Source organism: Entelurus aequoreus, linkage group LG02 (assembly GCF_033978785.1).
Source record: "Entelurus aequoreus isolate RoL-2023_Sb linkage group LG02, RoL_Eaeq_v1.1, whole genome shotgun sequence".
NCBI lineage: Eukaryota > Metazoa > Chordata > Actinopteri > Syngnathiformes > Syngnathidae > Entelurus > Entelurus aequoreus.
In genome coordinates this window covers 57,996,188-58,009,037 of record NC_084732.1, presented here as the reverse complement: position 1 = coordinate 58,009,037, position 12,850 = coordinate 57,996,188, and the positions used below count along the sequence as shown (strand labels likewise).

At 43.7% G+C, this 12,850-nt stretch overlaps 1 protein-coding gene across 1 annotated transcript in view; it reads right to left on the bottom strand.

Annotated features, from left to right (window-relative positions):
- Positions 1 to 12,850, bottom strand: part of il16 (interleukin 16) — a 120,722-nt gene that overhangs the window by 63,506 nt on the left and 44,366 nt on the right. Inside the window, exons 6-7 of the mRNA XM_062029980.1 lie at positions 10,044 to 10,187; positions 3,285 to 3,390 (exon numbers count right to left, since the gene is read on the bottom strand). Coding sequence (XP_061885964.1) covers positions 3,285 to 3,390; positions 10,044 to 10,187 — 250 coding nt within the window. The remainder of the gene's footprint in view (positions 1 to 3,284; positions 3,391 to 10,043; positions 10,188 to 12,850) is intronic.

Here is a 12,850-nt window from a genome sequence, read left to right as displayed (position 1 = left end):
GCCTCTGACCCTCTATGGATCGTGGCCGCGGGGCCAAGTTGGCCTGGCCCCTTGGGGCCTCTGACCGTCTATGGATCATGGCCGCGGGGCCATGTTGGCCTGGCCCCTTGGGGCCTCTGGCCCTCTGTGGGTCGCGGCCGCGGGGCCAAGTTGACCTGGCCCCTTGGGGCCTCTTACCCTCTATGGATCATGGCCGCGGGGCCAAGTTGGCCTGGCCCCTTGGGGCTTAAGATTATTATTTTTGCAAAAGTAGTTTTGCTTGGGTCGCGGCCGCGGGGCCAAGTTGGCCTGGCCCCTTGGGGCCTCTGGCCCCCTGGGCCTGGGCCCGGTAGGCCCGGTCATTAATCCACCTATGAGTGTTATGTGTGTGTATATGTGTAAATAAATGAACACTGAAATTCAAGTATTTCTTTTATTTATATGTATGTATATATATATATATATATATATATATATATATATATATATATATATATATATATATACACTACCGTTCAAAAGTTTGGGATCACATTGAAATGTCCTTATTTTTGAAGGAAAAGCACTGTACTTTTCAATGAAGATAACTTTAAACTAGTCTTAACTTTAAAGAAATACACTCTATACATTGCTAATGTGGTAAATGACTATTCTAGCTGCAAATGTCTGGTTTTTGGTGCAATATCTACATAGGTGTATAGAGGCCCATTTCCAGCAACTATCACTCCAGTGTTCTAATGGTACAATGTGTTTGCTCATTGGCTCAGAAGGCTAATTGATGATTAGAAAACCCTTGTGCAATCATGTTCACACATCTGAAAACAGTTTAGCTCGTTACAGAAGCTACAAAACTGACCTTCCTTTGAGCAAATTGAGTTTCTGGAGCATCACATTTGTGGGGTCAATTAAACGCTCAAAATGGCCAGAAAAAGAGAACTTTCATCTGAAACTCGACAGTCTATTCTTGTTCTTAGAAATGAAGGCTATTCCACAAAATTGTTTGGGTGACCCCAAACTTTTGAACGGTAGTGTATATATATATATATATATATATATATATATATATATATATATATATATATATATATATATATATATATATATATATATATATATATATATAGCTAGAATTCACTGAAAGTCAAGTATTTCTTATATATATGAAATACTTGACTTGGTGAATTCTAGCTGTAAATATACTGCTCCCCTCTTAACCACGCCCCCCCAGATTTACAAACATATGAACCCTAAAGAGTATCTTATTCACCATGTGATTGGCAGCAGTTAACGGGTTATGTTTAAAAGCTCATACCAGCATTCTTCCCTGCTTGGCACTCAGCATCAAGGGTTGGAATTGGGGGTTAAATCACCAACAATTATTCCCAGGCACGGCGCCGCTGCTGCCCACTGCTCCCTTCACCTCCCAGGGGGTGAACAAGGGGATGGGTCAAATGCAGAGGACAAATTTCACCACACCTAGTGTGTGTGTGACAATCATTAGTACTTTAACTTTACACTTACAAACTGTAGCACACAAAAAAGCACATTTAATAAAAAAAAACGTTATTATGGTCTTACCTTTACTTATAAGTGCGGGAGCAGTGGTGTTCGTGTTGGAAGAGTCGTGAATGAATGAAATATGAAATCCGTGCAGCAGTCTGCAGGTGTACCTAATGTTGTGTCCCTGTTCACGGCTCCTCCGGCGCGCCGCGCGAGCATTGTTGTTTTTGCACATTTTGGCTTCTTGTTAAGTGACTTTTTTTGGGTGGATTCGGTCTTGCACGTGGAGGGTTTGGGTGTGGGCTTTGGTTGGTGTGGCCGCGGCGCTCCCGTCCGGCGGTGCATTCTGCGGCGGAGGTGCTTGGCACCAGGAGGCGGGGTTATGAGACGAGCCTCCAGTTTTATGATCGCTCAGCACAAGAAATACGTTACACACATACAGTTGTTGACAAAATACACTGTACATTATATACTTCAGCTAACTAAACTATGCCATAGTTTAGTTAGCTGATATAATTCATATAGCAATACGGTCTCACTGCACAGCAGGCCAGCAGTTAGCCGAGTCATTGCGCACAATCCAGGTTGAGGCACAAATCAGTGACGTGCCTCAACTGGCTGCTGATCACCGCACCGTCTCTTCTCAGTATTTGAACGGCAAATGTGAAAATAAAAATAAAAATAATCTAAAACTGGTGAAGTTAAATGGAAAATAACTTTAGTATAATGACTGGATACATATAACAATTTAATTAATTTTTTTTCTTTTTACTTTTTTTTTTCTTTCCATGATGGCAGGTGAGGCCGTGCCTCCCTTGCCTCTAGTGACTGCACGCCACTGGTGCTGGTGCCTCACAACATGAGGGTCCTGGGTTCGATCAGCGGGCTCGAGCTTTTTTTGTGTGGAGTTTGCATGTTCTCCCCGTGACTGCGTGGGCTTCCTCCCACCTCCAAAGACATGCACCTGGGGACATACTTGCCAACCCTCCCGATTTTCCCAGGAGACTCCCAAATTTCAGTGCCCCTCTCGAAAATCTCCTGGGGCAACCATTCTCCCGAATTTCTCCCGATTTCCACCCGGACAACAATATTGGGGGCGTGCCTTAAAGGCACTGCCTTTAGCGTCCTTTACAACCTGTCGTCACGTCCGCTTTTCCTCCATACAAACAGAGTGCCGGCCCAGTCACATACTGTATGCGGCTTTTAAATACACATTCGTGAATGCAAGGCGTACTTGATCAACAGCCATACAGGTCACACTGATGGTGTACGTATAAACAACTTTAACACTGTTACAAATATGCGCCACACTGTGAACCCACACCAAACAAGAATGACAAACACATTTCGGGAGAACATCCGCACCGTAACACAACATAAACACAACAGAACAAATACCCAGAACCCCTTGCAGCATTAACTTTTCCGGGACGCTACAATATACACCCCCCGCTACCACCAAACCCCGCCCACCTCACCCCCCCCACCCCCATCTCCCGAATTCAGAGGTCTCAAGGTTGGCAAGTATGCCTGGGGATAGGTTGATTGGCAACACTAAATTGGACCTAGTGTGTGAATGTGAGTGTGAATGTTGTCTATTTGTGTTGGCCCTGCGATGAGGTGGCGACTTGTCCAGGGTGTACCCCGCCTTCCACCCATATGCTGCTGAGAGAGGATCAATAAGCCACCCCCGTGAACCCGAGAGAGACAAGGGGTAGAAAATGGATGGATGGATATGTTTTATATACATATCTATATATACATATACATATAAATATATAAGTCCAAGTTCATACAGTACTTACTGTTCGAATTGGAGTGTGTCTTATTGCTGCTCATCTGTCCTGCTGGATACTGCTGGCATGTTTCTGTCTCCCAACAAGTCTCTTCGTTTACCTCTGGAATGGGCAACTTCACACAGATACACAAACACACAGACTTACACACAGGATGTGAACATGAACAAAGCTGGTGAATGGTAAATTAAAGCCCTTTGGTGACAATATGTGTACAGTAGTAAGACCTAGAGGTAGTTGTTAGCACTTGGGTAACGATACTTATAAGTAGGGTGCTTTGAGGTGGTCGTTAGCACTTTGGTCAATACAAGGATCTTGAGGTGGCTGTTTACCCTTTGGTAACGCACTTAAAAGTAGGGTACATTGAAGTGGTTGTTAGTACTTTGGTGAAAATAGATATAAGTGTAATACCCTTGAGCTGCTTTATTGGCCAAGTATGTTTAAAACACAATAATCAATAAATCAATTAATCATACAATAAATGCAATGAACCAGATAATTTAACCGGCATTGTCTGTGTGTTTATTTTCTTCGTATCTCGCTTTCAGGGGGCAAGAGGGTTCACTCTGTACATCGATCTTAGCACCTGTGAGCATTTGTTTAATAGCAGAATTCAATCAACAGAGTGAACCCTCTTAGCAGTCATCCACTCTATTTGTTTGGCTGGGCCTTTGCTTACAATAGAGTAGGGATGTAACGGTAAACGGTATAATGATAAACCACAGTAAAATTCTAGATGGTTAGTAATAAAGTTTGAATTTTTAATTACAGAACAAACGTCATTTATTCATGCATTTTAGGCAACACTGCTTACGTCCTGGAAACAGAGGCGCCACAGCATCGCGCCGTTAGGCCCGATAAAAATGGTTGCCACTATGCAGACTTTGCTCGAGAACTTTGTAAAAAATAATGATGAAAATAAAACATTTGTTGTGTTTAAAAGGGTGTACTTGTTACGCTTGGGTGGCATGGTAATGCACGGATCGTTTCCCCAAAATGCAGACAGAACTCCAGAGGCAGCATGCAAGTAGGAAGATGATTTATTTTATTATTTATAAATCAGTCAAGAACACAAGAATAAACAGTGTGCCGATAGCACGGGAAGGTATGGCGAAGCTTAGCACAGGAACTACAATCAAGAATCACAGGAATAACCAAACATAACTTGTTGCATGAAAAAAAAAAAACAGCCAGACCACAAAAAAACACTTGGCCAGTTCCTTCATTAGGTCTTGTAGAAGTGTTGTCATGATATGTAAAATATGTTCAGTGCATGAGTGAGCAAAGTACAAAGTTGGTCCTGGAGGAACAGAGAGAGAAAGAGCCCTGCCTTTTCAAAGCAGAAAGGATGTTTTTATTGTGTAATATACTATTTACACGTTACTAATAATTTCCACATTTAATGAAACTCTACACTTTCTGTGACAACATTCTAATTAAAAAAGAAAGGTCAATGTTTTACGCTGTTCACATTCCTCACAAGATTCAAACCACTTTGACATAAAAACATTCAGCTCAAATTTGGGCTATCAGTTTTCCACATCCCAAAAATCCCCTCTCTTACCAAAATTCTATATTTTTCATGACACATGTTTTCAATTTTATGATTTTCAACTACTTCCATATTTCTCAATTGTAGAATTTCATTTTTAACCTTCCCACAAATTGTTTTTCTGAAGTTCTACAGAGTCCTATTAAATCGGTTGCGTTTTTCCACAGATATTAACAAATGGTGAATGATGGCTTGCTATTGACACATTCCGAATAATGTCGACATTTTACGTAAATCTGCATTTTCAATGACAACTTTCCTATTGAAATTATTGTAATTTCTCAAACAATTCATCTTATTTAAGACAATCTGGCTATCTATTTTTGATACCTAGTTTTCCTGTAATTTCACATTTTGTTGGCCAAAAGTTCCCAATGAATTGCATGTCATCAACCAATTTAAACCATTCGAGATAATAATTTTCAACATCCCCGAAATTCCCACTATTCTAATAAATCCACATTTTCCAAACAGCATTTCACAGCAATGACATTTTCCCTATGCTAGACCCAATAAGTCTGACTTCCTATCATGCTATCTTCTGATAAACCTATTGGCCAAGTTGAAAAGTGGACTCAGGATTTTGGTTAGTAATCCTGTCATTGTCACACCGCGGTGAGGGATGTCTTGTCTTGGTTTTTTCTGTCTTGTGATTTGCATGTTTTAGTTTGAAAAGTAACTCTTCTCTCGTTTCAGGTCACTTGCCCTTCCTTTTGTGTCATCAGTCTGACGTCATTCCTGTTCCCTGATTGTTTCCACCTGTTCCCTATTACCCTCATGTGTCTTATAAGCCCACTCCTCCCTTTGTTCTGTGCCAGATTGTCTCGTTCATTCGTACTATCTAGCATCCATGCCCATGTCCACGCCTTGCCTTGTCTCCTGATTATGTTCCTTGTTCTTGAATCCCTTCGTGGCTATTTTGAGTTTTCCTTTCTTCCTCCTCAGCAGAGTGATTTTTTGTTATTGACTTAATTCAGCCGAAGTGGTAAGTTATCAGTTATTTTCCTCAATTTTTTGAGTGACTATTTTTGTTAAACTTTATTAGATAAGATAGGGTATAATTTTTCATAGCTGTTGTTTCTTCCTCCTGTTGGAGCGTTTTTTGTTAATACATTTTATAGCATATACTGCGCCAATTATAGTTTGTCTTTGCTTTTGTGTTTTCCTCCGTTCGGAGTGATTTTCAGTTGTTCCTATTTTTTGGAACCTTTTTCGTCGATTAGTTTTTTGGTAAAAAAATAGATTTGTATTCCTTGACTTTGGAGGTGAAAGGAAGCTGCCAAAATAAAAGCCTGTCAAGTTCCCTACTCTGCATCTGAGTCCAATCCTTTTACCAAGCCCTGACAGTCATAGCCTATATTGGTTGCTGAGGGAGAACGGGAAGGGTAAGTAAACACTGCCACCATGAGGACAAGTCACATTTTTTTGATGTTGTATTCCAAAATTGACATTCTAACAAGATAAACAGTTTTTAGGGTAAAGGTGAACACAATTTTTACACATGTAGTGTTTAAAAGGGTGTACTTATTACGCTTGTTTGGCATGGTAACGCGGATCTTTTCCCCAAAATGCAGACGAAACTCCAGAGACAACATGCAAGTAGGAAGATGATTAATTTTCCATAAATCAGTCAATAATACAAGAATAAACAGTGTGCCGATAGCATGGGAAGCTATGGCGAAGCTTAGCACAGGAACTAGAATCAAGAATCACAGGAATAACCAAACGTAACTTGTTGCATGAAGCAAACAAAACAGCCAGACTGAGTGTGGCAAAAGGCAGGAATAAATAGCTCTCTGATTAGTGCCTGAGAGCAGGTGAGCGTCCCGAACACTAATCAGAGGCATGTGAAAAAAATTAGCACCCATGGCAACCAAGAAACACAAACCCAGGAGTGCTGAAACAGAACTAAGGGAGTCTTAAACTAAAACAAAAAATTATCCGGGCAACGTATCACCACAGTTACCCCCCTTAAGGACAGATTCCAGATGTCCCCAGAAAAAACAAACTGAACAAGTTCAAAAGTCTTGGGAAGGCGGACGGAGGACTCGGTGGTGGGTCGCCAGGCCAAGTGTCCCCGAATCCACCGGGGACGAGTCAGGGGGCGGCGGCGAGTCGAACGCCGCTGCAGCGGGCGAGACGGGTTACCACGGAACGGCCACATCTGTGGCCGTCGAGAAGGTAGACGCGAGTGGCGCCAGAACCCCAGCAGCCGACGAGTCCGATGCCTAAGTCCTGGACGTCGCTGCTGTTGGCGCAAAGGGCGTCCATTAATTGGCCACTGAGGGAGCCGTGTGCGGGCATCTGATGGCCGCTTGTGCGGCAGGCCACCGGGAGATCGGGGAGGCAACGATGCAGAAGACAATGGCGGCGCAGTGGGACGGCCAGCCACAGACCAGGATGATGTCGGTGTCGTGGGACGGCCTGCCGGAGAAGAGGTTGATGGCGGCGCTGTGGGACGGCCCGCCGGAGACGAGGAAGATGGCGGCGCCGTGGGACGGCCCGCTGGAGACGAGGAAGATGGCGGCGCTGTGAGGAGCCGCCGAAGACGATGAGGAAGACGTCGTTGTGGGAGGAGCCACCAAAGATGAAGACGTCGTCGTGGGGGAAGCTGCTAAAGACGAAGACGTCTTTCAAACACAAAGCCTACTGCAGCGCAGTAGGCTTTGTGTTTGAATCAAATGACAAGTGCATTTTCCACTAAAATGACAAGCTGCTTCATTGCAAATAGACCCTCCTTTTTTATCCTGAATAAAAATATATAGGTAGTGTTGCAAGGTAGGTGTTAAAACGTTATCTATAGCTACATTTCTGATAGACTGTACGGCTTGATTTGGTACAGTACACCTTGATTCATTTTGTGGTTCTACTGCAGACTGGACATATACATGAGATACACTATTTCCATGAGCTCAATTAATATTGTGACAGCAAGAACGTTTGTACTTGACGGCGTGGCGAAGTTGGTAGAGTGGCCGTGCCAGCAATCGTAGGGTTGCTGGTTACTGGGGTTCAATCCCCACCTTCTACCATCCTAGTCACGTCCGTTGTGTCCTTGGGCAAGACACTTCACCCTTGCTCTTGATGGGTGCTGGTTAGCGCCTTGCATGGCAGCTCCCGCCATCAGTGTGTGAATGTGTGTGTGAATGGGTGAATGTGGAAATACTGTCAAAGCGCTTTGAGTACCTTGAAGGTAGAAAAGCGCTATACAAGTATAACCCATTTATCATTTATTTATTTATCGTGGGAGGCGCAGGCGGCTAGGCTATAAGCGTGTCCGGAGCTTGAGGAGCAGGCGGCTGGGCTGGAAGCGTATCCGGAGATTGAACAGCAGGCAGAAGAGGCGGCTGGGCTGGAGGCGTGTGTCTGGAGCTTGAACAGCAGGCAGAGGAGGTCGCAGCACCGCAGGCAGAGGAGGTCGAGGAGGTCGCAGCACAGCAGGCAGAGGAGATCGAGGAGGTCACAGCACCGCAGGCAGAGGAGGTCGCCGAGATGCAGGCAGAGGAGGTCAACAAGGTACAGGCAAAGGAGATCGCCAGGTTGCAGGCAAAGGAGGTTGCACAGCAGGAAATGGAGAAGATGGCGGCGGCTACACAGCAGGAGACGAAGAGGATGACAGCGTCTGCAGGCCCACTGCCGAGTGGGATTTTTCCTCCAACTCCAGCTCCCTCAGCACCTTCTGGTTCCAATCCTCCATCCAAGCTGCGCTGTACTTCTCTGGAGGGTTCCTAGAAGATTGCTGCACTGAAGCTGCAAGTGAGGCTGGCGCTTGATCCGATGGCGCCCCTGCTGGTGAAGAGGCAGGCGGCACCTGAGCACGAGGAGGCCGCACCGGGCGTAGCGAACCAAGCAGAGGAAGCAAGACAGGCGGCAGGGGCCGAGCAAGAGGTAGCAGCCTGCCTGGACGCAGCTGTGTCTCCCTCGTTGCACAACTACTAGCCCTAGCCCCCCTCTCAAGAATCGGATACCAGACACTACTGGTGATAGCAGTAACTGACGCCAAGGGTGGGAGGTTAGGAGGTGGGTAGAATGTTCCTCCTTTCTAAATTGTCCATCTAAAATCCCAACAGGGGATTGTCGCGGAGACAAGGAGGGAATGTGGTGGCAGAGTGACAAAGCGGGCATCTAGCTGGCGAACAGCCCAAGCGGAGAAATGTTTGCCGAAATTATTAATGGGATTACCCAACATGGAAGGAGAGGAAGACAAAGCTTTTTGTGGCGTGCTTCTATCCGGAGGAGGAGCTTCAGGGGTCGGCGCGTCCTGGCAGCGAGTTGAAGCCTTTTTGGATGGCCTCCGCATTCGCTGACGCGTCCGAGACGGTGGTGCGACGATGTTGACGGGGACCAATGAACCCCCGGGGCCCCACATTAGATTGTCGTTCTCCTTGGGAGAATAGCGGAGTGTCTCCGCTTCCATCGCCTTAAGCGTCATCCACGTCTCTTCGTCCAACTCCTCCATGACAGCTGCGGGAAAACTTCTTGCTGGCTGTTTTCTGTTACGCTTGGGTGGCATGGTAATGTACGGATCATTTCCCCAAGATGCAGACTGCACTCCAGAGGCAGCGTGCAGGTAGGACGATGATGTATTTTCCATAAATCAGTCAAGAATACAAAAATAAACAGAAAAGCGTGCCGATAGCATGGGAAGCTATGGCGAAGCGTAGCACAGGAAAAATAATCAAGAATCACAGGAATAACCAAACATAACTTTTTGTATGAAGCAAACAAAACAGCCAGACCGAGTGTGGAGAAAGGCAGGAATAAATAGCTCTCTGATTACCGATTGGGAGCAGGTGGGCGTCCGAACCCTAACCAGAGGCAGGTGAAAATAATCAGTACCCATGGCAACCAAGAAACACAAACCCAGGGGTGCTGAAACAGAACTAAGGGAGTCTCAAACTAAAACAAAACATGATCCGGGCAACAGATCATCATCACAGTAACAGCATTATTATTAGTATTATTAAATCAACATTACTTAAGAGCTTGAATTGGTTTCAAAATAATATTATAGCATAATATTGGTTATCTGCAATTATTTGTGGGACAATACATCGTGTCAGCCCAGCCCTTGTTGTTAGCACTTTAGTAACATGTGAGTACAATACTTTTGAGGTGGTTGTTAACACTTTGATTAATACCTTCATTTGTTAGCACATTTGATTTATGATACATGTAAGCAAGTTGTTGGTACATTGACAAATATATGTAGGTACCTTGAGGTGGTTGTTGTTGGCTGCAAGTTCTTCTTCTATATATGCAGACAAAGACAGTTGATCTGACGGGGAAATAAGGGATGAATGCTGCAGGCTTGTGCTCAGAGCTTGTGAATGAAGAGAGTCTTCACACTGTGAAATTGTCTGCAGTAAACATGGGAAAAATAAAAGACAAACATTTCACGATGAACAAAGGCATTCAGAGGACCTGTGCCAAAATGAAAACAGCATTACACAAAAATACTTGGCCAGTTCCTTCATTAGGTTTTGTAGACATGTTGTCATGGGCCGAATGAGATGTGATATGTAAAATATGTTGAGTGCATGAGTGAGCAAAGTACAAAGTTGGTCCTGGACGAACAGAGAGAGAATGTTAGCGAGTGGCTCCAAATACAAAGAGCCCTGCCTTTTCAAGGCAGAAAGGATGTTTTGATTGTGTAATATACTATTTACATGTTACTAATAGTTTCAACATTTTATGAAATTCTACACTTTCTGTGACGACATTCTCATAAAAAATGAATGGACAATGTTTTACAATGTTCACATCCCTCACAAGATTCAAATAAACTTCAACATAAAAACATTCAGCTCACAATCAGTTTTCCACATCCCAAAAATCCCCTCTCTTCTCAAATTTCTAAATTGTTCATGACACATGTTTTCAATTTTAGGATTTTCAACTACTTCCATATTTCTCAATTGTAGAATTTCATTTTTGACCTTCCAACAAATATACAATGAAAACTATAATCTTACACCTAACCTAAATAATAAATATAACTCGTTTGAGGTGCTCACTTTGAGGTTTGTCACACCGCTGCCTCTCCACCTGGCTGTTATCTACCGCCCCCCTGGGCCCTATTCGGACTTCATCAGTGAATTCTCAGAGTTTGTTGCTGATCTAGTGACGCACGCCGACAATATAATCATAATGGGGGACTTTAATATCCATATGAATACCCCATCGGACCCTCCATGCGTGGCGCTCCAGACTATAATTGATAGCTGTGGTCTTACACAAATAATAAATGAACCCACGCATCGCAACGGTAATACGATAGATCTAGTGCTTGTCAGGGGTGTCACCACCTCTAAAGTTACGATACTCCCGTACACTAAAGTAATGTCCGATCATTACCTTATAAAATTCGAAGTTCTGACTCATTGTCAACAAACTAATAATAATAATAATAACTACTATAGCAGCCGCAACATTAATGCTGCCACAACGCCGACTCTTACTGACCTACTGCCTTCGGTAATGGCACCATTCCCAAATGATGTGGGCTCTATTGATAACCTCACTAACAACTTTAATGACGGCCTGCGCGACACCATTGATATTGTAGCACCGCTAAAGCTAAAAAGGGCCCCTAAAAGGCGTACCCCATGGTTTACAGAAGAAACTAAAGCCCAGAAATTATCATGTAGAAAGCTGAAGCGCAAATGGCGTGCGACTAAACTTGAGGTTTTCCATCAAGCATGGTGTGATAGTTTAATAACTTATAAACGCATGCTTACCTCAGCTAAAGCTAAATATTACTCAAATCTCATCCACCTCAACAAGAATGATCCTAAATTTCTGTTTAGTACAGTAGCATCGCTAACCCAACAAGGGACTTCTCCCAGTAGCTCCACCCACTCAGCAGATGACTTTATGAATTTCTTTAATAAGAAAATTGAAGTCATTAGAAAAGAGATTAAAGACAATGCATCTCAGCTACAACTGGGTTCTATTAACACAGATACGACTGTATATACGACGGACACTGCCCTCCAAAATAGTTTCTCTCTCTTTGATGAAATAACATTGGAGGAATTGTCAAAATGTGTAAATGGGACAAAACAAACAACATGTTTACTTGACCCAATTCCTGGGAAACTTATCAAGGAGCTTTTTGTATTACTAGGTCCATCAGTGTTAAATATTATAAACTTATCACTTTCCTCTGGCACTGTTCCCCTAGCATTCAAAAAAGCGGTTATTCATCCTCTACTCAAAAGACCTAACCTCGATCCTGATCTCCTGGTAAACTACCGGCCGGTGTCCCACCTTCCGTTTATCTCGAAAATCCTCGAAAAAAATTGTAGCACAGCAGCTAAATGAACACTTAGCCTCTAACAATCTCTGTGAACCTTTTCAATCCGGTTTCAGGGCAAATCACTCTACGGAGACAGCCCTCGCAAAAATGACTAATGATCTATTGCTAACGATGGATTCTGATGCTTCATCTATGTTGCTGCTTCTTGATCTTAGCGCCGCTTTCGATACTGTTGATCATAATATTTTATTAGAGCGTATCAAAACGTGTATTGGGATGACATACTTAGCCTTGTCTTGGTTTAACTCTTATCTTACTGACAGGATGCAGTGTGTCTCCCATAACAATGTGATCTCGGACTATGTTAAGGTAACGTGCGGAGTTCCCCAGGGTTCGGTTCTTGGCCCTGCACTCTTTAGTATTTACATGCTGCCGCTAGGTGACATCATACGCAAATACGGTGTTAGCTTTCACTGTTATGCTGATGACACCCAACTCCACATGCGCCTAAAGCTGACCAACACGCCGGATTGTAGTCAGCTGGAGGCGTGTCTTAATGAAATTAAACAATGGATGTCCGCTAACTTTTTGCAACTCAACGCTAAGAAAATGGAAATGCTGATTATCGGTCCTGCTCAACACCGACATCTATTTAAAAATACCACCTTAACATTTGACAACCAATCAATTAAACAAGGTGACTCTGTAAAGAATCTGGGTATTGTCTTCGACCCAACTCTCTCGTTTGAGTCACACATTAAG